Source organism: Chrysoperla carnea, chromosome 2, assembly GCF_905475395.1.
Source record: "Chrysoperla carnea chromosome 2, inChrCarn1.1, whole genome shotgun sequence".
In the NCBI taxonomy this organism is placed as follows: Eukaryota; Metazoa; Arthropoda; class Insecta; order Neuroptera; family Chrysopidae; genus Chrysoperla; species Chrysoperla carnea.
The window spans coordinates 48,657,789-48,682,242 of NC_058338.1; the positions used below are offsets into that span (position 1 = coordinate 48,657,789).

Sequence of the window (24,454 nt, forward strand, 5' to 3'; positions counted from 1 at the left end):
AACTAATATCAGTCACACCAGAACTATCAAAATTAGGGCACATCGATCGAAATATTTTTGTGTAAATTTGAGTGGATTGAATCAGTGAGGTGATTAGATTTTGGCTTCCAGATTAAAATATTAAGAAACATAATTTATACAAAAATATCGTTAATCTTTATCGGCCAAATACGATTGTCATAATTTTTGATAATATTTTTGCCAAGTGCATGTTTGAGGTCAGTTATTTTGCATTGTATTTGTAGTTCTGGAAATTTGGAGTAAAATATCGCGATTATTTTTGATACGTGGCAGTATTGTAGAAACCAGAGCTTCCCGTTGTCTACATCTTCCAATTAGTCCAACAAAAAGTTTGTTATCATGTTTCGATAGCGCACATCATCGACTGTAACAGCATTTTTCACATCGTCTTTAAATAAGTAACGGTCCATTACGCCTTCAGACTTCAAGGCACACCTAATAGTTACTCTTTGAAATGCGGTAATTTTGATTATCAACGAAAATTATGACAATCGCATTATGTCATGGAAAATGTATCGGGGCGGTCGTTTGGTCTAAAATGGTTTTTAAAAATAACTCACCTCTAAACTCTTTAAAAAAATTCATTTTCAAAAAATGTACACACCACTCGGTAATTTGTGCTTGTGCTAATAACAATTCTATTTTCTGCTGGGGTGTAATCATTTGTATATTATCCAAACAATGTGCAATCGGATCATCAATTAACTTCATGTTTGTCAATCCCAAATAACCATTCATAATGGCATATTTTGCTGAGAATATTACATAATCCTTTTGTAATAGATTATGGATCATATCCAAACCTTGTTTACGTATTTTAAAGCGTTGTACTTGACAGTACATAGCACGACGTAGCGCATCAACATCGTTTACAGAATCATGCGTCACAAATTCAATTAGTTGATTAATAACGTTAGGACAATCCATCTGCAATCGTTTCCATTCTTGATCACGAACTTTGTTCATCACATCCGCAAGTAAAATTTCATTTTCGTACACCATTTGTTTAAAACTTATCGTCGTACTGCCATCTTATCAAAGAAAAAATAGTTTTAAAAGTTAAATTCAGTAGGGAATTTTTTTTTTTTAATAAAAAGCATTTTAAAACATTACGTAAACTTTTCCCGCTGTTGCATGTAATATGCGGTTAGTTACGTAGGGTCAAAGCTCGTAAAATAATGTTTTCAATATCTTGACAACGGCAGCCCTTTCGAGAATAAATTACAGTTGAGGCAATTTTTATTGATATTTAAAAGAAAATTCTTTGTTGACAATTTTTGAATTTTGGTAGAATTCGAGGAGATATGAGAGAAAGGACAAGTTGAATTTTTCAAAATATTAAAGTATAAAACTGAAAACTTAGCAATCGTTTGCCACATACCTTTTAATATTTTGAAAATGTTTGGATTAGCATGGACCGGATTTTAATTTTAATTTGGATTTAATTCAGATCTAAACTAGTCATATCCAGGGCGATTGCTCTAATGTAGACAGGTGCTTGGTTTTTGCCCCTTCTTAACTAGTTTATATGGTCAGTCAATTTTAGTTTCGTAACTTTTGTGTCACAGGTCGTTAAATGAATAAAATTTTTGTCGCACTTAATAGTGTATATCCTGCAAACTTCTTTTAATAACTTTTCGTCTAATACCGCCGAGTTCAGACTAAATTAACTAATATATTAGACTAGATGCCTCGCGATTCTTCAGAACACCTTAATTCTTAAATGATTGATTCTGTGGAGAAAAGTAATTTTAAACTTTTTTTTTGTGTATAATTATCTCAGTCACAATTAATTGTCGAAAAGTTAATCGTTTTTTAGTTATCTGAAATTTTACAGGACCTTTTTAAAATTAATACTAACAAATGTATCCTAATTTTCAACCTGTACTTAATTTTTTGAATGCTAAATTACCTTTTGAATTTTCTGATATAATTTTCTGAGGTACTTCATTTTCATCTAATTTATCACCATCTCCTCCAGGTTGTTGATCAATTAAAACCGTTGTAGTTGATGTTCCATTTTTAATTTCATTATTGACGTCATCTGTTTCATTTTTACTATCTGCACTATTTGGACGAGGTGTTTCGAGTTGTTTTGCCGTAGCAAGAGTTAACAAATCTTCATTCGATTTTAAGCGTTCTATACTTTGTGATTGGATGGTCGCATTTAAAATATCCTCGGGTTTTGGACAATCGAATAATTGTTTACCATTACGTATGTCACGGATCACTTTACGCACATATTGTTTAAACCGAGATTCTTTGTATAAAACGTTATGGCGTAAATATGCCCGGGTACATACTGATACAGCGGGGCGTATTTCATATAAGAGGAAACGGCATTTTTCTAAAACGGGAAAACATACTTCTTTATAGCTACGATTTTGTAATTGACGTGTTCGTATTAAATTCCATTTGGTTGTGTGAACAATTTTTACTAAGTCAGCGATGATTTTTGTAAACTTTATATTCGGATCTGCATTATCTGAAAATAATATTCAATTATAATTATTTAGGTTTATGGATATATGTGATAACTAGCGACTTTGTTCTGCTTCACACGGATTAAATCGAAATTTTAATTAGGTTGTACTATACATATAAATCTCCCGGAAAAATTATCAACATGATGCTAAAAGCCTTTCAAAATAGTTAGCGGATAAACAGACAGACACAGAGGGTACCATTATTTATACTATGTATATATAATCATTAGGAACTTAATTCCGGAAATTATTCAAATCGCTAGAAATATATATTAGGTAAGCTTATAAAACTATGAGAAACACACTTAAACCAGAGCTGTATTTCTTCCCAAAAGTGTAAAACATGTATTAAATTGAAAAGAAATTGCATGCATTAAAATGGAGAAAGGCTTATTGTTATTTCAAAACTGAAATAAACGCACTAGAGCCTTTCTTGAATGTATAATTTGACACTTATTTGTTTAAAAAAATAAAATCAATATACATACATTTATCAACCACAGATAAAACGTGAGTGCCAAGCCCTTGATGTTTGATTAACACGGCAAGAAGAACACGGCCAATTTCTTCGACAGGATGATCAAAGGAAAATTCTACATGTGCTAAAAAATTGTTAGATTTGCAAAAATGTTCCATCATAGCCACAAATATTGCTACGGATGGATCCTAAATAAAGAAAAATAAAATCTTGAAATCATTACAAAAAAATTCAAATTGCAAAATTTACTTACAGCAAGACGACTTTCAGCTAAAGCAAGAATAAAATTGGTAACACGATCATTTGGTAATTGTTGTACTTTGGTAAGTTTGACGGGAAAATTTAAATTTGGTTCGGTTGGTGTATTTTCAGCAGTTGAATTTGTACTACGCCCTTCACCTTTCTCTTCTTCATATGGGTTTGGAGGTTGAACAACCTATGAAATAAGCAGGAAAACAAGTGCAGTGAATACAATGCAAAACCTTTGTTGAACAACCCTTCCGCGAGATATTAATAATATATTACCTATAATAAAATATTAATAAAAATTTTGTTTCATAATAAAAATATGTAAATTGTATCACTAATATAGCATTGTGGAATGTTTGTGTGTGCTGTATACACAAACATATAAATATAATAAGGACACGAAGAGATTCATATAATTTGAGGCACTGATATAGAACAGTAGTGACGGAGTTGCTTACGTCCTAGACCGGATATCTAGATGATCTAGGTTCGAGTCCCCGCTTCTGTGTAATTTTTTTCGTTTCTTTCGATTTGTTCAAATGAAAATATATAATGTTAGCACCCTCACATGTTAGTTAAGTGGTATAACGCGTTGAGATAGTAAAATATATTGATTCCATAATAAAAATATGTAATATATTACCTGTAAACCACCTTGTAAAAATTCAGCATTTAACCATTTTTGACATTCGATTTCTGGTTGTTGTAGACTTAAACTTTGACGTAGACGGAATGCATGAAGACCTAGAAGGTGTGCGAGGCTACGTTCAGTATCCAATAAAGTTGTACAATAATTCAAGGTATCATTGGTTATCTATAAAAATCGTATAAAATTAATACCAGGTTTGATTTTAAAATGAAATATAGTTGAGCAATTGTTTACACAAAATTGAGTAATATTTAAAATTTTATTAGTATCGCAAATTCAAGAAATATTATCTGATAGAAACGATATTTCTCAAATATATAAGCCACTTTTTTATAAATCAATAAAAATTCGTCATTGAAATACTAATTTGCTGTATTTGTTTTTCAAAATTAGATCTTTTTTTCACAATGCCTCCTATCTTTATAAATATTATTTAATTTAGTACCGTATGCGAGTCTGAATCTGGTTGACAATAATTTCCAACCAAAAATGTATGTAGTAATTCCATTGCGTAAACGCTATGAGGAACACAATTGAAGGCTTGTGTCGCATCTTTTCCAGCATATCGTTGTAAAATTTCCATAGGACAAGCATTTTCACATCTAAAAAAATTGAATTTCATATAAATTTTTTTTTTAAAGGCATACATGAAATTTACGAGTAAAAAGCTCTGTTAAGCAAAAAGCGATCCGCGTGTTGTCAAAAAGAGGAAACCTACTAATTTTTGTTTTATTATTGCGATCTTTGCAAAAAATTCATAAAAATCTGCTAGTATAATGCAATTAAAAAATTCGGTCGAGGCAAATCTTGATTAGAACGAGAAGTTGGGTTTGTAGAAATCTAACTAAAAATATCATCAATTTATTCTTTTTCGTCACAAAGAGGCCAGACACAACAGTCTTCCAGTTAATAGTCTGTTTTGATATTTAAGTTTAATCTGAAAGTCTCCCAAATCCGTAATTTATTTGATGATGAACAAGTTATGCTCAAGAAAGAAAAAATTGGAATGGAATTTATATGCATTTTGTGAGATTGATCGCTTTCAGTTTGATAGTGCCTTAACTCTTTCAGTCTTAGCTCTGTACTGCAATTATAGCCTACCTAAAATCTTGAACATCATAAACTTTATCATTAATAACAATCCATAAACCACCATCTAAGTTATGATTTTCAAGATCAGCACGACGTATTAATGGTAAATCATCATTAATTTTTGATGGACAAACAACACGTATTGGTGGTTTTAATATACCAGGCCAACCTAAATTATCTGAATCGTATGATGCAATACCAGGCATACGACCATTTAATTTATCCAATGCTTCAAGTAATGGACAAAATAATGTTACCCAATTTACATTGGATAAAAACATTGGTAATTCATTTTGCAATAAAATTAAACATATAATTAATTCAGGGAGTAAAATATCTAAAAAATAAAGAAAAAAAATGATAATAAAAATTATACTTTACAAATTATCATTCTATGTAATTTGCATGTTTACTAAAATACTCGAATGGTCTATATCGATTAGAATTAAATAGAAGGAGTTTACGTCATCGAAAATGAGAATAGGGGGTCCACTCTATAATCGCTGTTTGTGCGTGAGGGCGCAAATTAGGGTCAATCCTTTAATTTTCTCCAAAACTACAGAGGCAGGAAATTGAAATTGTTAGTAGCTTTAAATAGTGAGTGTATTGAGTATAATTTGATAACAAGTTCATCCCATAACATTAAATTTAAACTTATCCAATTTATAAAGAAAAAAATGCAAGCATTGATATTCAACAATGTTTCTACAGGGTATTTCAACTATTAACACAGTCAATAGTATATTTTCATTTGTTTTTATGATTATTTTCACATTCAATTTGTATTACGAGATTTCGAATGTTTTCAGGTAAAATTTTTTATTATATTTCAAAAATATCATCGCAAGCTCAAAATTCAGCCAGATGGAAATATAAAGTGGACGCAACTTATTCCTTAAGGCGTCATAGAAAGAAACCCTTTTTCAATTAACAAAAGTTTAAATTGAATTTAATTGTAAGGTATATAATTGTGTTTCATGAAAATGAATAACTGTCTAGTGAAGAATTACTTTGAAATCTAGTAAAAATTTGTTATAAAAACGACAAAAAAAAAAAAAATAATAATAATAATAATAATTACAAATTATAAAATTTTCCTACTCAAATTTCTTCACTCTTTCCAAATGGAAATTTTCAATAATGAATAATATGGTATATTTTTGAAATAGAACGGCATAAATTTGCAACTTACCTACAATGTCACCTTTCAAATATTGCATTACAAGTGAATAATTTTTAATATTTGTTGCAATATTATCATTGGCTATTGTTAAAGTATCAACAATATGATTACAGATTTGCTGTAAATATTTTTTCAACAATGATTCAGCGCCTATAACATTATCTTGATTTTTCGTATACATTTTTGATATTAACAAACGTTGAAACCGTAACAATAAATTTAAACTTGGTGATATTTCTTGTTTGGGTAAATTATTTTTGGATAATGATGAATTTTGTAATCGTAATTGGGTACCATAACTTCCATTTCTAAAACAAATTGAGCAAATCAAATTTTACCATATGTAAAGGATGATTTTTTCATAGATTTATTTTCATATTTGTAACATTTTTAACAACGGTAACCAATTTGACAGCAGACATCTAATTTGTATTTCCGTTTTTAATTTACTAAATTTACTTTAGTATTTAAAAATTAACATCGTGCCTAGCTTGCATAAAGGACAATTTGAAGATAAACAAGACACTAGTAAAACGCCATTATATCAATCAGTGAAAAGCGATTTTTATTCTCTATTGAATAACATTTACGTAGTGAGCCTGGATTATGCCAACATGCCATACATTAAGCTCTACAATTATCAATTTATTGAGGAAATATTCAAGCTAACATATTTAACCGGTAAAATGATCTAAAAAATCGTGTAATTTAGGTTCAATCATTGTCTGTGAGGATATGTGATGTTGATAATCTACGCCAATAAACCATAGACAAATAACATTTTTTGTAACAGTCAAAAACTGATATTTTGGCTTACGCTTATTTGAGCCAGTGTTGAGGCATGCATTTGCCTGACTGATATTTTAACAATAATTGAATAAAATCAAATTTTCAAATAAAGTTAAATATTTAAAAAAAATTATCATATTTCAAACAAAATTACCCTTCAAACGAGTTTTTCTTTTGAGAATATTTGTAAAGAAATCTAACAGTATCATGCTTACCTTAACAACTGTTTAATTAAATGCAATAATGGTATCGATGAATCTGAAGTTCGAGAATTACTACTCTGATCATGTGGATCAGTAATTTCTGATTGAATTGCCGAAGCTAAAGCCGATTCTAATCCACCATCAGCCATTAAACTACTAACCAACAAATCCATCATAAAACGTTGTCCTTGGCTAACACCATTTGTCACTTCCAAACCAATACTTGGTAAAAGTGAACTTAAGGCTTTAGCTCGTTCATGAGGTGTTGGCAATAGAACACTCCATCCCACATCTAATGTAGCTTGAGCAGCTGATTGAATTGTTTTTAAAATGCCATTACCGCTTGCTAAATTGACAATTTGTGATTTCAAATTTGATAATAATCGTGATCCAGTGCCCAAACCAATTGTTTTTGGATCAATATTATTGATGATCATTGAATGTAGTTGTAAGCGTAATAAATTCAAAACTGAAACGGTGATACATTCTTTATCCTGGGGCGGTGGACATATTGATGGTATCGATGGACTCACAGCACTTAATAATTGATCTATTAACCTATGAATTAAAAATAAGATATTCTGTTAGAAATTAGAATCTCTAGTTAATTCCTTTTCACAAAAAAACATTTCTTATCTCGATAAGAAATGTTTTTTTGTGAAAAGGAATAGTATATTGTATGAAATTAAAAGGAAAATCAACAAAAAGATATTCACTATGGATTATAACCTTAAGGATCATAAGTGAAAATCTTTGCAAAATTTCGAGTATTTCATTTACATAAATAATAATTTTATTGGTTCTTAATTAAATTAACCTCTCAGTCTCATTACAATGTTAAGTATAACACATTTGTAAATATTAGGTATGCTTATGTTAAAAGTCCTCGATTCTTTTAGCTCATGAAAGAGATTTAGCTGAAAAATAAGCTTAACATAACCAAATCCTTATCCTTACTAATATATAAAGCTGAAAAGTTTGTTTGTTTGGTTGAATTTGGTTAATCTCAGGAACTACTAATTCGAATTGAAAAATTCTGTTAGTTTTGGATAGTCCAATTATCGAGGAAGGCTATAGGCTATGTAATATCACGCGTTAGCAGTTACCCGCCCGCTTCGCTGGACGCAGGCGTAATTATAAAAGTCAGCTAGTGAATAACAAAATAAAACTGTGCTGAGGTACATATCAAAAATTGGTGAATCCTATCAATAATTACTGTAAACAAAGCAACAGGAAAGACAAGACTTTTATAATCTGACACATTACACTGGGGAACCCCGACACTTTAAATTAGGTAAAATTTCCTGCAAAAAACCAGGAGAGGCAGTAGACATAAAAAAAATAATAGACTTTAGTAAAAACTAAACATGAATGATGGCGAACGTTTAATGAGAGGTTAATGGATTTTGAACACAGGATAACGCAATGAAACTGTCTTGCTGTGTTGAGTCGGAATTGCTGATCAAATCCTTAGACCTAGCCCAACCCAAACAATAAAACATTTTGCATCGGAAATAAAAAAGCATTGTACTGGTCACATACGAACCTAAACGTATTTTCAGTTAAATCAATAACAAATGGAAATCGAGATGGAATACATTGTTTGACATTTTCACTCCATATAAAACTCTGTTTGGCACCACATGCAAAACCAGTTATCGAAATTTTTTGACTGATATTTTCTCCAGTTTCCTTATTCAAATTTAATATATCTAATTGGGTAGGTGTTTGTATTGATTCCAGATTTCCTTTTAATAGCTGATTGTTTTCATTTTCACCCCAACCATACAATTCACCATCTTTAGTTAACACGATCACATGAGCAGATCCAACACTTACCGATATCACTTCTTTTTCTTTTAAAAAAGAAAAGAAAAAATATTAGCAAAATAATCCTAGACTTGAAAATACTCCGAAAATATTACCTTTTAAAGCATCAATCACTTTTGGAACGCGTACATGCTCTTCTGTACCCAAACCCAAACGGTATTTGTTACCTTTACCCCAGGTGTACACTTTTCCGGTATCAGTTAATGCAATACTAAAATATCCACCAGAATAAACTTTTACTATGAATTCGTTACCTAAACTTTCAATTAATCGTGGTGTTTTACTTGTTTCTGTGTTCCCACGCCCTGAAAGTTAAAATTACCGTAGTATATATAATAGAGTAAAATTAACTAAATTATCTACAAAAACTAGAATTTTAATTCAAAAAAATTACAGCCGAACTGAACTGTGGTAGAAATGTTTCTGGATTTGAACCATGGGTTTTTATTTATTAGTAAGTAAAAACGAATTTTTGTAAAATATAAACATTGAAAATTATTAATTTTCCGAGGAAAATCGGATTTCTCGATAAGTATATAAGAAAATTTCACTGTTGAAAAGTAGTTGAAGATAGAAGTATGAAATTGGGGGAAGATTTACAGCGTTGTACCAAAGTAATTAAAACGATACAAGTTTGGGTGAATACTGAAAAAAGAATTCTTTTTTATAGATATTATTTTACGAACAAAAGTTAGAAATTTTGTTTTTGAAAATTCTTCAAGTCAAAATTTATCACATGACAATTTCTTCAAAAATTGATTTTCCATGATTTTTTAAAAACTTTACTTGGAGTTCTGAAGCTCATTGTTTTTTTTTAAAAACAAATTCTTTTTCCCCTAAAAAAACTATAAATCAAATCTAAAACTTACCAGAATTGGCTTAAGATCAGGACATTTAAATAAAAACATCCATCAAAGTTCAGTTTAGTTCTAATTTTTCCGAAATTACACATAAGAAAAATTTCTAATTTTAGTGGGTATAAAGATTTAGGGGATTAAATTTGCTTACCTAATGTGCTATATTCACTTAAACCCCAACAGTAAACTTTTCCCTTATCAGTCAATGCTAACGTATGAGGATCATCAGCGCCTAAAGCACACTGTACAATACGCTCATCGACTAATGCTGTAACAACTGTTGGTATCATACAATGATCAGAATTTCCATGACCTAATTGACCACCACTACCTCGTCCCCACGTGTACAGCGAGCCCGATCCGGAAATTGCGGCACTAAAATACGATATTAAAATTAAAAGTTAGTATTTTAAAGGAAATGTTTTATTTTTACCTGTAAGATCCTCCACATTCGATGTCAACAATATCCTTATTGGTAAGGCCAGTAATAAGACATGGCTCATCTTTATCATCATAATCACCATGACCTTAAACATGAGTTTTTCTTAATGATATAAATGTTAAATTAATTATTACTAATAATTTCTAGGCAATAGTTACCTAAACGGCCACAATCACCGTTTCCCCACGAATACACTTCCTTATCACTAGTTAACGCCATAAAATGTTTACCATTCACGTTTGCGGCAATTTTTATAACAGTTTTGTCTTTTAATGCTTTAACATAGAACAAAAAATATTTTTGTATAATTTATTTTATATATTTTTATAAATACACTATCAATGTTTGTTTATCACATTGGATATATGTTGAGTTTGGGACAAATTTGTGCAATATCAATATACAAATAAATTTTACCTTCAACTAATTGTGGACTCTGAGTATCTGATGTATAATACATTAAATACACTTTCCCAGTTTCGGTCAAAAACAATAAAGATCGTTCGGAGCACACTAATTGTTTCACACCTAATTCAGAAATCGTATCACATAAATGAGGTGAATTCTCGGACGATGCCCACGACAATGAACCTAGTGCAAGTACTTGTTGATGTGTAACATTATTATTCTAAAAGAAAATAAAGAATGTACAATTTAATAGTACAAGTGAAGATATAAAGTCAACCTTCACCCATCTGATAATCAGATTATTTTACATTTTTAAAATTATAAATTTAACTTACTTTAATAACTGCAGCTGGTGGAATATGTGGGGTGGCTAAACGATCCAAATGTGCCATAAATAAGACGGCTGCTTGACGTAAATCTATTGGTTCAGTCTCATCAGCGGGTAATGTAATAAATCGTAAAAAACAATCGATAGGACTTGGTATTGATGTTATAAATTGTTCATCATTTTTATTATATACTAGATCGTTGTTTATTTTATTATTATCACTCATCGAAATATTTTCAAAACGACGTAAAATAGGAACCAATGGTGCATTTGTACCTTGTGGAATTGATCTAAAAATATTGCAAAAATGTTATTTGCTACTGTATTTTATGAGAAGCGCATAGTCAACGAGAAAACGTTATTTTGTATGCATAAAGTTAATATGTATATAATGACCCATTTAAAATTGAAATAGCTTCTTACAATAATTAATTTTAATATTTTTACTTCAAATTATTTAAGTGAAATCTTGAGGTATTCTTTTAATACTGAATTATTTTATACCGTGCAGGGCACAGAAAACAATTGCATGACTGACTATTCATATAAAATTGTCTTTAAAACATTAAAAGTGGAAGATACATTTATAGTAAAGGACTGTATCTTCCGATTTGAGATAGGAAACTTAAGATGTACAAGAAGTACAAGTATTCTTTAGAGCCAAAAGTATTCCTACTAGAAATGGTGTATTGAAAATAATTCAGCGACTCACCTATTATCAGTTTGATACATAGCTTTATCCCACAACGATAACAAAAGTAAAACGCCATCCAAGATACCACTTAATGTCCCACGTTGAATAATTAACTCCAATAAAAGGCATAAAGCTGTATGTCGATCCGCTAAGGGTACTTCGCAATATGTCCGTCCCGTATTTACTTCACTAAAAAATCAGATATTGCCGTTATATTAAAAACACGAAAAAAGACTTCGAACAAATTACGCCAAAGCTGGATTTTGGTAAATAGCTCTTTGGATGTTCTTATAAATAACTGTGTAAAATTCCCCATTCTATCGATCCGTGTGCCGCAGCTTTCGCGTAATTTTTTCGAAATGCTGAATAATAAATACAATTGTGTAGAAAATAAATTTACCCAGTAACAACTTGTCGTAAAAATTTCGTAGATCGATCCACAACTTCTAACCAAACTTGTGAAACATTCGATTCGTTGAACAGAGTAGCTTCGGGTAACAATTGAAGAGCATCTAAAGATTCAGTTAACAGTTCACTACATATATCGGCATCCTCACCCAAACGCCATGCTCGTTTTAAAAATGCAAATGAAAAATTGAGTGCAGCTCTTGAACCAACACGTGCTAGCCCTAACGCAGCTTGATCTAACGACTTCAATTGTTTTACTTTCTTATCATATTTATTCGTTTGCAACTCAATTTTATTTTGTTTCTTTAATATTTTCGTTTCGATTGGTGTGTTACTTTTCGATCGATTTAACGCTATAAAATAACGTTTGAATATAATTAAGCGTTGTTGTAATCGTTTCGCTGATAAACAATTATTTGATGCATCGAAACAACGTAATCGTTGCTCGTTATTTAAACTTTTTAAACATTCAGACAACTGTTCCAGAGCTGAAATAAAAAAAAAAATATATATTAAGATTTCTTATGCTGAATTCACACCAAAAAGTCGGGCGACGAGCGATAAGCGACAGAATTTCCAAAGAACTGTGTTAAATAAAAACATGATCGAAAAATTCAGAATACACAAAATTTTCCACAGAATCTTCTGTGATCTAATTCTTTTCAGAATGTAGCTTCTCGCGTTCCGACTTTTAGCTTTTATAAAAATTATAATACGCGACATTTTAAGTCAAAAAACCACAAAATCTAGCTTATCGAGTTCCGAATTATAACTCATATATAAATTTATTATAACTCAAAAAACTACTTCATGGAAATATTTTCAATTTTAGAGTCAACTGTAAGTATATACAGGGTTGCTAAGTAAGATGTTACCACTTATATGCATTTGACTATATTTAATTAAAACACTGATATCAGTGTTTTACACAAAGATAATCAAATACAAATAAGTGGTAATCAGTTAAACAGCTCTCTATTTTGTAGCAAATAAACAGTGACGATTATTCATCATATTAATGGTGATTCAAGTCGAAAATAAAAATTCAATCCCAGATGTATAATCAATGATGATTTATTTTCTAATAATTAACACTACGTAAAATAAGATTTAATTCTTTTGAGGATTTTTGCAAGTGAAAATTAATAGGGTTTGTCTAAAATCGCGTTATCCTAGGATAATTTTTAAATTGTGTATATATTCTTAACAATATCCTTCATAAATAGGTAAAATTTTATCCCAAACGATACTAAATTTTAAGATTAGAGACGTTTGCATTTTTAAGTTTAATATACAAATAATACATGGAACTGTTCAAAACGATGAATAATTGTTTTATTTTGTTACAATAGTAATTTTAGGAATGATTTGGAAAACCAATATTAATTAGTTAACAACATGACAAATATTGCTATAAAGAAAATTAAATCAAACGGAACTTATTTTTCCATAAAATAAATTTAAAGTTATCGTTATTATTTTCGTATTTTTTATCAAAATTATAAAACAAAGTCGGGTATTTGGGAATTTTGTTCCTATATTCATTCTTAGAATGGCATTTTTTATGAAATGGAGGTCATTTGTGTCAAGTAAATATAAAATTTCATTTAAATAATGTTTTTCTTCTAAATGTTAAAGCTTCAATATTTCGAAAACTGGTATATATACCGAAAAAACAATAATCCTGTTTTTTTTTAATTTCACAAAAGTCTATTCCAAAATAATATTACGGAAGTCATTCATTATTTTGAAAAAAATTATGTTCTAGTGAAATTTCAAATCTGATAATCTCAAATTTACCATAAATTATATCTATACTTGAGTTATTTTACTGAGACCAACATTTAAAAAAACAAAGTACGATTTTAAAGCACATAGTTTAATTTAAGAGGTTCGATCTTTTAATTCTGATTTAAAATAATTTATATTTAGCAAAAATATAAATTCGAATCAATTAAATTGTACTATTTGGCTCGAAAACACACTTTAAAGTTCAATAAGTTGGGTCTCGGTAAAATAACTCAAGTATAATAATTTTCGAGTTTGAATAAAATTGCAATAAAACTGAATATTTAAACATAATTATCATATCCAAAGTGTGACAATTTTGACTTAAAAATAAATTTCATATACACAACGGCGAATGGATAAGTGAATAATTTCATGTAAAAACAACATACATGGTTGAGGGCCCCACGTCCATGATTGCAATATTGATGCAGCTGGTGTATGCGGTTCTGATTGCTGTTGTTTACGTAAGGCTTCTTCGGCTTCGAGACGTTGACATGGTCCACAATTACATCCTGCATATGGTCCACAAATTCCATCACAGCATGGACACGTTAATACCTAACAAATTTCAATAAAAGATTCATAAAATAATTCGATAAATACATGCTACAAGTTGATTACCTTTAAACCGCAATAATATTTCCCCGATTCGCCTTTTTTTGCAGTTGCCCCAGAACTATTCACCACACCATTCGAATATGGTCCAGTTAATTCACCATCTTGTATTAAGGTATTCCAGATTTGTGATAAGCCATCAGATGTTTGTAAGGCTAATTGTAAATCCATCTTAAGCCATTTCGAGTCCAAACGGACTTGAGTTCGTAAAAAGGATTCATTCTCGGCCATTCTTCTTCGATTTCTTAAACGAGAACAATATTGAATTGAATGATTAAAATTGAATAAATTAAATGGTTATTACCTTTTTACTTGAAATCTCACAGCAACATTTTTTCAATAAAATAGTAAACCATTTGCCTGAATTTTAATATGGCCATTAAACTTCACAAATAAACAATTTGACACGATCTGTTTATAAATATATCAATTAGAAGACAACTGGTTCGTCCTTCTCACAAATAAATAAAGATGGAATAATTTAAATAAAAGTATTATGTAAATTCTGTATGAGTTTTTACCTTAATTTTAAATGAAATACATAAAATAGGATAGTTTTAAATTAAAATTCATTATTAATTTTGTTTCAATCAAGTTTATACCCTTGCATTTTGATTGATGTGTATAACTTATTTCAAAAAACCTTCCGCACAAATAATGTTTGACAATTTGACGTTTTGACTAGACAAGAATATGTTTATCTTTGTTTATACAGTACGATTCAGGATTTAAGTCATGACAGCTGATAATATTTAAAACTTTGTTGTCTAGGTCCACCCAGGTCTACCATAGAATTGTATAATATTCTATGAGGTCTAAAAACCAATCATAATTTATCTAGTACTAGTTTTTAGACACAGATTTGGTCATGATAAAAAATGGTTCGCTTTTGACGACAATACAAAGTTACGATTATGAAATCATCGTCTGACCATATATTGAAATTAAAAAATAAACTACGAAATTGAATCATGATGGTGGGATTAATAATGTTGAGCGCTTCAAGCTTTTACTTATATCCGCATACATAAAGTGACTCAGGGAAAGAAATTATTTCTGCTTTTCAATTTATCTATCTAGTTCATTGTATTGAAAAAGTATTTCACTTTATTTCATTCAAGCAGGAAAGAAGGCAGAATGGCTTTGAATTTGTGTTTAATTATATATGATCATACATGCCTAATGTATAAATATCGCAATTCAAAAAAAAAAAAAGAAAGGATTGGTAAAATGGTTAAAAATTCGTTCTTAATATTTTGAAACAGAACAATTATTCTTTAAGATTGGAGAGAAAAAAACTTTATAAGCAATAACAGATTATATATTCAAAAATATTTAGTATTTGTCAAAAATAAAAATTAAAAACTTAAATCCTGCTACACAAAATCTGAAGTATAATACATAGAGGAATGATGGCGAAGCAAAAAATTTATAATATTCATGGTATAATCGTATTTACGTATGCTCATATACTTCAAAGATGTGCAACTTGTCGAGATAAATTCAACGATACCTTATTTGTTGATATCGATTTAGTCTTAGATCATATATTTTAAAGATTTAGTACTTTAAAAAATAAGGGTAATATATAAAAACAGTGCTAAAATCATAGTCCTCTTTTTTCATAGCTGTAGTCGAGTAAAAACATACTATTCTTAATATGGAGTTACAACAAACAAGCTGTGTCGCAAACACTGTTTGTTATAAAATTTGTTTTTCATTCAAGTTTATTCAGATATTTTAATCTGTTACACGTAGTGGAACAAATGACGTATGCTCTATAAACGCCCTGCAACCCTTAGATACACAATACATCTTAATACATTCTGTACACATCATTCATATACTTTTGAAAAAAAATTAATGTAGCAAAACTTTTGAAATAAATTTTGAAGTAATAAAGGTCATTGTTATAAAAATAAGTGTATAAAACGAATTGTTCTATACACCTTCAAAAAAATAACATTAACTTCCAATAAATATCCACTTTTAAAATGATAAAACCGCATTATTGATTTTTGATACAATATTTAATATTATCATTCCCAGTTTCTAATAACAACAGTTGACGCTGGAATGGCGTCGACTTCGTATGTGGAAATTCTAGTAGTCAGTATATTATTGATAATACCATTTTTATATGAAACTAGTCATATTTTTCGTTATTATTTAAAATTCTTTATATATTATTCAATTGTTACCATCAATTCAGTTATTTTGATACCCTTTATGTTATTTAGACCGTTCGATGTAAGGAATTTACTGTAAGTACTTAATAAATATTTCTTTTTTTAACGTTTTAAACTTTCTACAAAAATTTTTATCAAACAATATGCATTAATTTTTTTTGTTTTAAGAAAAATTTTTTGTAAATTAAAAATTTTTTTACGCAACATACGCAAAGAAATAGAAATAATAAACTCACAAACATAAGTGCCATCTGTTATTCTATATGTTTACGCTTCTAAACATGTTTTTGTTTTATTTAAGTCATTTAAATCAAGTTTTTTTTAGAAAAAATATTTCGAACAAAACTGACTATATATTTAAGCATAAACTATAGCGAGCGACAATTCAACAATTTTGTATTTGATGAATTTTAATGATTTTAGTATCGGTTTGGGAAGTTTTTTATATTTTTGTAATATTAGCAAGTTAATAACTTACATAATGGTTGGGAATCGAACCCGGAACCTTGGACCTCTTGCTATCTTGGAAAAACAATATAAAAGCGATATAAGTTATGATTTACGGTCCATTTGATTATAAATTTAAAGATATTATAAATGTAATTTGTTTATAATTACACAATTCATTAAGTAAATGAATTAAAAATTACTTTCAAGTTATCAAGTATTAACTTTTAAGTATTTTTAATTCGTTGTAAATCTTGGTCTTGAAAATAATGAACTAATTAATAAATAAATTGTATAGAATACTGCTCTGAAAAAATTATGAAAATTTAATATAATTGGATTTCGATGTAGTAAATTAAAATTAAAAATCTTTAAGGAAAAAAGTATTGCCATCTTTGATTTACTAGATTTTTCTTTGTTACAACCAAAGTTGTAGTCAACTTTAACTTTCAAGTTGTTTCAACCAAATAAAAACTATTGTGCCAAAGATCAAAGATACAACACTTTTTTCCTTGTTACCTTGATTTTTATACCATGTATATGAAATATATCAAGAATTGGTATACTAAAATTAGTCCCAAGTTTGTAATGCTTAAAACTATTGATGCTAAGGATCAAATTTTGATATAGGAGTTTATAAATACACCTAATTAGTCCATTCCCGGTTGTCCGTCTGTCCGTCCGTAAACACAATAACTCAAAAATGAAAAGAGATATCAAGCTAAAATTTTTATAGTGTGCTCCATGAGCAACATAGGTCAAAAAAAGTATAAATGTAAAATATTTTCCTTATAAAAAAATAAACAACTTTTGTTCGAAAACTATTTTCGTAAATAAAAGTGTTTTCTCGTGAGGGCGCAGATTAGATTATAACATTTTATAGTATGTATGGAAATATCAGTTATGCGTATGTGTGTGACACCACAGTCGTGTTATATATACATGACTGTGGTTTTCTAAGAGTGACACTCTTTCTTCACTTACATGACGTAAAAAAACAAACGATTGCGTAATCAACACTGTCCATACATGGTATTACAACAATTAACTTAGTCAATTAAAATTGTTTGTTTTCACTTGTTTTTTAAATAAATTTATTACACTAATGAAAAAAACAAATAATTTAGAATTACAAAAATTGAGTTAAAGTTGACAATAGACGCGTAATTTTAGAAATTGTATTGGTAATATCAAGCAAAATCCAGAAATTTGTACGAGGGCTTTTATTTTTTAAAATAGTCCCACCGTCATATGAATAGTAAACTAGGCAATTTGTATGACTTAAATGTAATAAAATGCTTTAAAAATATCGTAAAAGTGTCAAAAACCAAGTGTTTTATGTAAAACACTTAAAAAAAAATGAACATCCCTGTACTTGCTCAAATAGCCGGACTACTTTAAAGAGAAAATGAACTAACTTTCAAGTGCTTTTATCGAAAAGCTAAGCTTTTTTTATTTTACTTTTTGTTTGATTTATTAAATTTTGTTTGAGGATTTAAAAATTACCACCCATCTTAATCAGTGTTTTTATACGGTGTTATATGTGAACAAAGCCGCAGGCAATATCAAATTTTTAAGGATAGCATACAATTAAAATTTTTGTAAATATAAATCGAAGACCTTGAGAAAAAAATATATAATCTTTATATATAATTTTTAATTTTCAATAATACTCTCCTTGGATAATGAATTGGGTTAGGGATTTATTTGAAGTAGCGTGTATGAAATATAAATAAAATCATTGAACCTTAAGATCAAAAACAATCAAAATTTATCAATAACAATAAAATATTACAAAACTATCCTTATTTTAATAAAACTATTTTATCAATATTTAAAATAGACTAAAGTAAAGTACCTAGATAGAGAATATTATTTTGTATTCTTAACACACTAAAAAATATCAAAAATTAAATATACAGGGTGAGCCATTTTAATGTATACACCTTAATATCTCGTTTTGTAGTTAACCAATCAAAAACTGACTTGAACAAAAGTTTCAGATCTTGATCGGGGACATCATGTTTTGATTGGACCTAGTTCTTCGGGTTTCTTTAATAGCCTATTTAGTGGCTAAATGGTAAGAGATAGAATAACTTTTTAAATTAGAAAGTTAATTCTCATAAAAAAACTATCAATTTTTTTTTTTCAAAACAATTTTTTTGAAAAACGGGCGCTTTCTGAAATGCGACTTAAAAATATGTCATTATTGCATTTAATAGAAGAACTAGGTCCAATCTGATGATGTTTCCCATCAAACTGTACAATTTTTGTAGAGGTCATTTTTTAAGGTGGCGCCTCTAGTGAGATATTCAAATGCCTAGATTAAAGTGGCCCATTCTGTATATAAGATTGAGTTCATGTTAAGGAAATGTCGATTACCGACTCCCCTTTCCACCATTTTATGTAAATATTTCATAGCTTCAAAAACAAGAAAAGGTAAAAATCCCATTTCAATAAAAAGAATCGAATAATAAGAAGCATCTAACGAGGGAGAAACATGACTTTAGTGGTAGAAGTCTGCTACTCACAATAATTTGTATTTTGGTATTGGTGAAGTAATTTGGTTCATTTTTTTATATTATTGAGTATATACTACAGTAGTTATGAATGTGTTGTTAAGTTACTATACTGATTTAACATGTTGATTAGCGTCCCCATCTTTTATTTTATTCATTTCCGTTATTAAATTAATTAAATATTTGCAAATTAGTGCAGTGTGGATACTATATTGTGATAAAGACTATTGCAAGGTTCTTTAAACGGCTGTGCTGCAGTTTTTAAAGGAGCAATAACACTGCCTATAGTCTAGTGTACAAGTTAAAAATGGAGATAATTCTCTTAACAGCAAGTGCGATAGCTTGACGTTGGATTCGGAATGCAGTCTAGAAAAATGTGCCGGAAGCGATTTTTAGCACCTAAAAAATTGCAAAAATAACAATTAAAAATGAAATAAAAGGTATAGATTTTTGAACCCTTACGGGTAAACAGTGATGTTTACGAAAGAATGCTTCAAATAAAAATTGTTATTTTTTTTAAGGAATAATTTTAACATTTAAACTTTTGTTCTGTCTCTAACGGTTTATAAGATGGATACTTTTTCATTTGATTGAATGAGCAAAAAAATTCCATTACAAAATGTTTCGGTCATTTTTAAAGCTAGAAAGTCGAAAAAAAAAACGAAAATGTGCACAAATACTTCAGCTAGATGTTTGTTTGTAATTTGTAAAAAACTGATTAAAACCCCCAACTACCCCCCAAAAAAGAGGGTTAGATACGCCCTCTGAGAAATTGACTTTTTTTACGAAATATTTACACTCTAATAAATAAACATCTGTGGAAAATTTCAAGGATGCATTAATTTTTTCTGTAAACCTGGTTTTAAAACATTGCTTTTAGAATTGAATCTTAAAGTCTTCGGTATACGGAACCCTTATACACTCGAGCTACTCCACCCGCAACTAATTCAATCGAAAAATATACATATTTATAGAAAATTTGAATTTTCTCTTCAAGTCGACTGGGTGATCAATAAAACAATAAATGTAAAAAGCCACATTTGACCTTGACATTTACGTAAATTACTTTTAAAATGTTAAAGTTGAATCATATAAACTTTTTATTTATTTATTTTTATTACAGTTGGGCATCCTCATTCTGTCATCATATATCAACAATATTAGGTCTACGATGGCAACTTCGAGGTCGTGAACATTTAGAAAAGGATCAAGCATGTATTATTGTTGCAAATCATCAATCAGCCATTGATATTTTGGGAATGTTTGATATATGGCCCGTTATGAATAAATGTACAGTTGTAGCGAAAAAAGAATTGTGGTATGCATGGCCATTTGGTTTAGCTGCATGGTTATGCGGTTTGATATTTATTGATCGTAGTCGTATGAAAACGGACCAAGCACGAACATCTTTAACGGCAGCAACAGAAGCTATCAAATTAAAAAAGGTTCTATTCAAATGTGTTTTTCACATATATGTAATACATCTATATGGGTATTTGCTGTGGGAAATCCCCATATCCGCATATTTCGGTGCCGACTATATTTTATTCTCTTTCTTCTCCAGGACAGATTGCTGTGCATGTCTGCTCGCTCGGACACTCGAAAAATAGATAGCATGAGATACTTATAGAGACTGTCCATATAGAAGTATTATACATATATGATTTTTCATTTCTTTATTTTCATTAAGTGACAAATACACTATAGCTAGATTTCATCTAATTAGAGTGAGATTTGATCTAGCTAGATTAACTCTAGCATACAGGGCTGTCTTAGTATATTTACTCTACGGTCTAGCAAGAGTAAATCATAGTTCAACTAGCAAAATTAATCCAGCTCTATCCAATATACTGAATAGAGAAGCAGCTCTAAGTGATATGTTAGGAGGCTTTATACTGCTCTAAGTCGAACATGGTAGATCAAAATCTATGTTTAGTGTAAACAATTCGCTAGAGTTTATCTAGCTAAAGATAGCTAAAGTTAGCATATCTAGCTAATAATTAAAATGTAATGTTGTTTAAATAGCGTTTATCATGGCGTGACGACGCGTCGTAATACTTCCAATACTTTCTGATTGGTGTCTGCTGTCACGTGACTGAATGCCTAATTTTCCTAAAATTATTTTATAAAAATAATAATAATTTCTTATTTTTTATGAAATATACTTTTGTGTTTTGTTATCTACATATCATGATTAATAATTAGAAACTTTTATCCAATCGATTTATTCTTAGTTGACAAAAGTCTATTATTTCATCTGGCAGCTTTGCAACAAAAAAAAAATACCTACTATTTATGCAAAAATTTTATTTTTGAATTTTTAGATAAAATTATGGGTATTCCCTGAAGGTACACGCCGTAATACTGGAGAAATACATCATTTTAAGAAAGGTGCATTTCATATGGCAATTTCCGCACAAATACCAATATTACCTGTTGTGATCAGTTCATACTATTTTTTAAATAGTGAACAAAAACGTTTAGATCCTGGCAATATAATTATAACAACTTTACCACCAATATCAACACACGGTTTAACACTGGATAATGTTGAAGATTTAATGGAATCGACAAGGAATTTAATGAATGAAACGTTCATAGCTAGTACAAAAGAAGTCAAAGAACATATATTAAAACCATTAGATATTACTAAACCTTAATCTAGTTTTTTTTTAATATTTGGGTCAAATGTTTTATCAGTCATAAGCAATGGCAATCGCATTTGATCTATTTTAACAAACCAAAAAAAAAAGATAAAACATGAACGAGGATGTTATATTTGAAATTCTAGAATTGTTTAATAAAAATCGTTAGATTTAGATCCAATCAGTTCTATTGCTGAACTGCTAACCATTACCAATTATTCCAATCGTCAATATTTTTTTCTTTCGTTCAAAGTAACTTCTATTCAAACAACGTCGTACTTATGTCAGCTATTATCAGAAATTTCAGCTCCTTCAATGAATTTAGTTTCATGAATTCGATCGGCGGGAGTGGTAGTTTTAGTTTTAGGAACGAAATAAAATCGAAGAAGGTCAAGTTGGAAAAATATAATAGATCACAGTTACTGTTTTATTCTGGTGAATTAACATGATGAGTTTTCAATGGATCAATACGCTTTAATACGGTCAAATACAGCTTTTTACGTTTTCAAAAGAATCTGCATTTTTAGTCTAAAAAAATTGACAAAAATTATGATAATTATGTTGACGAATTTTCTGTAATAGGGACGTCGTAAACTTTTGTTAAAACTTGAGTCAAAGTCTTCAATCATTTCATTTATTATGACCTGTAAAGGTGTATTGGAAAGTGATTTTCGGCATAGTTTTTAAAGGTAAAATAAAGGAAAAAATTTTGAAATCATTATCGTGAGCTTTTCATATTTTTTCTGAATATCTTGAAAATTATTAATTTTCTGTTATTTCTAGGTTTGTCGAAAAATATTTGCAAATTATAGATATTTTTCAATTTACAACTGAAGTTGGTAATAATTCGTCATCCACAGTGATATAATTTATATTCAGTTTTAGAATTTCAAATGAAACAAACTCATAGTCAATAGTTTCCGATGATCCTCAATTTAGAACCAATTAAATTTTATTAAATATAAAAAAAAAATTGTATCTTGAGAAATAAGCGAAAGGAGACCAAATACTATAATTTTACTACATAATCAATTCTTAAGGTACATCGTTGTATGGTTTGATATCAAAAAGTCTGATTTTACGATAAATGAATTTAGGTGAATATTTTAATAATTTACTTTTCATAATTTTGATATTACCCCCGCGTAATTTGATGTGAAAAAATTGAATCAGTGTTGTCTTTTTGGATAATTTTAAAAGTGATATAGATGAGGATTAGATTTTTTACGTGATTTTGACTTGGGTAATAGAAAAACTGAAAATTAAACAAGTCTGAGTAAAATTTTTAACAGACTTTTAATAATATTACCAATTGTTTATCAAATTAGACAATTTTCAACATTTTTTTTTTTAAATTTTAATATTATTGACATACTTTTTGAGAGTTTATTTCAAGAAAGTTATTTGTATCGTAAATGAGCTACGCTTATGATGGTAAAATAATGAACTAAATAAAGCTAGTAAATTAAGATTCAGTTGTAACCCTCGGTACAAAAAAAGCTCCATAAAGTATAAAAAACGCACATAATATTCGCAATTAGTTGGAGATGAACAGGGAAATCCTTAACACAACACAAAAGTGTTTTTAGGCTTGCAAAAACGAAATATGCACGATCTTAAAAACGAAGAAATTATAGTGCAAAATTTTCCGAGTTATTTTCATAAATTAATCGCTTTGCAATTACGGATCAATAATTAAAAAAAAACCAATTATCCTAAAATGTCGACCTGATCATAATCAATAAATCCGTGTAATTGCTTCCGAAATTTTCTTGGAAACGATAAAACCATTGCTACTGTTTCAAAATGTTATGTCTTTTACTGTTCACTACGTTATCCTAATTTTTAAGAATAAAGCTTCCGAATTTAAACTATGTCGCAAATTCATTGACAATCGAACAATTGTGTTTTCTTTTCTATCCTAGTCTTCATTCTTAAAGTTATCTATGATTACTTTTCAGTTTTGGATTTTTAACCGATATTATCAGTCATCTACTTTGAGTGCCTTCTCTTCAACTCTCCAACCGTATATTCCAAATCTCCTTACTTGTAAAAAACTGGCAGTTCCTGAACCAATTATGTCAGTAGTTTATGAAAATAACTCTGTAATAATTGAAAACTATTGGCGCGG

The 24,454-nt window shown here is 29.2% G+C and overlaps 2 protein-coding genes across 2 annotated transcripts in view; one reads left to right on the top strand and one right to left on the bottom strand.

Annotated features, from left to right (window-relative positions):
- Positions 1–14,915, bottom strand: part of LOC123292737 (E3 ubiquitin-protein ligase HERC2) — a 37,018-nt gene extending 22,103 nt beyond the window's left edge. Inside the window, exons 1-21 of the mRNA XM_044873450.1 lie at positions 14,828–14,915; positions 14,530–14,767; positions 14,298–14,466; positions 12,110–12,605; positions 11,728–11,898; positions 11,023–11,305; positions 10,697–10,907; positions 10,438–10,554; positions 10,271–10,364; positions 9,989–10,212; positions 9,076–9,285; positions 8,697–9,006; positions 7,163–7,708; positions 6,172–6,466; positions 4,985–5,304; positions 4,329–4,485; positions 3,878–4,048; positions 3,239–3,421; positions 2,996–3,173; positions 1,934–2,506; positions 582–1,052 (exon numbers count right to left, since the gene is read on the bottom strand). Of these exons, the coding sequence (XP_044729385.1) occupies positions 582–1,052; positions 1,934–2,506; positions 2,996–3,173; positions 3,239–3,421; positions 3,878–4,048; positions 4,329–4,485; positions 4,985–5,304; positions 6,172–6,466; positions 7,163–7,708; positions 8,697–9,006; positions 9,076–9,285; positions 9,989–10,212; positions 10,271–10,364; positions 10,438–10,554; positions 10,697–10,907; positions 11,023–11,305; positions 11,728–11,898; positions 12,110–12,605; positions 14,298–14,466; positions 14,530–14,754 (5,404 nt within the window). The 5' untranslated portion in view covers positions 14,755–14,767; positions 14,828–14,915. The remainder of the gene's footprint in view (positions 1–581; positions 1,053–1,933; positions 2,507–2,995; positions 3,174–3,238; positions 3,422–3,877; positions 4,049–4,328; positions 4,486–4,984; positions 5,305–6,171; positions 6,467–7,162; positions 7,709–8,696; positions 9,007–9,075; positions 9,286–9,988; positions 10,213–10,270; positions 10,365–10,437; positions 10,555–10,696; positions 10,908–11,022; positions 11,306–11,727; positions 11,899–12,109; positions 12,606–14,297; positions 14,467–14,529; positions 14,768–14,827) is intronic.
- A 1,684-nt stretch (positions 14,916–16,599) lies between these two features.
- On the top strand, positions 16,600–23,001 carry LOC123292443 (1-acyl-sn-glycerol-3-phosphate acyltransferase alpha). Its single transcript, XM_044873104.1, has 3 exons — positions 16,600–16,787; positions 20,802–21,123; positions 22,003–23,001. The coding sequence occupies exons 1-3, from the start codon at positions 16,600–16,602 to the stop codon at positions 22,336–22,338; spliced, it is 846 nt and encodes a 281-aa protein (XP_044729039.1). The 3' UTR covers positions 22,339–23,001.
- The last annotated feature ends 1,453 nt before the right edge of the window (positions 23,002–24,454 follow it).

Coding starts and splice junctions, on each gene's coding strand:
- LOC123292443 (XM_044873104.1), top strand. CDS start 16,600: ATGGCGTCGACTTCGTATGTGGAAATTCTAGTAGTCAGTATATTATTG. Junction 16,788..20,801: donor TTCGATGTAAGGAATTTACT/GTAAGTACTTAA, acceptor TTTTTATTACAG/TTGGGCATCCTCATTCTGTC. Junction 21,124..22,002: donor AAGCTATCAAATTAAAAAAG/GTTCTATTCAAA, acceptor TTGAATTTTTAG/ATAAAATTATGGGTATTCCC.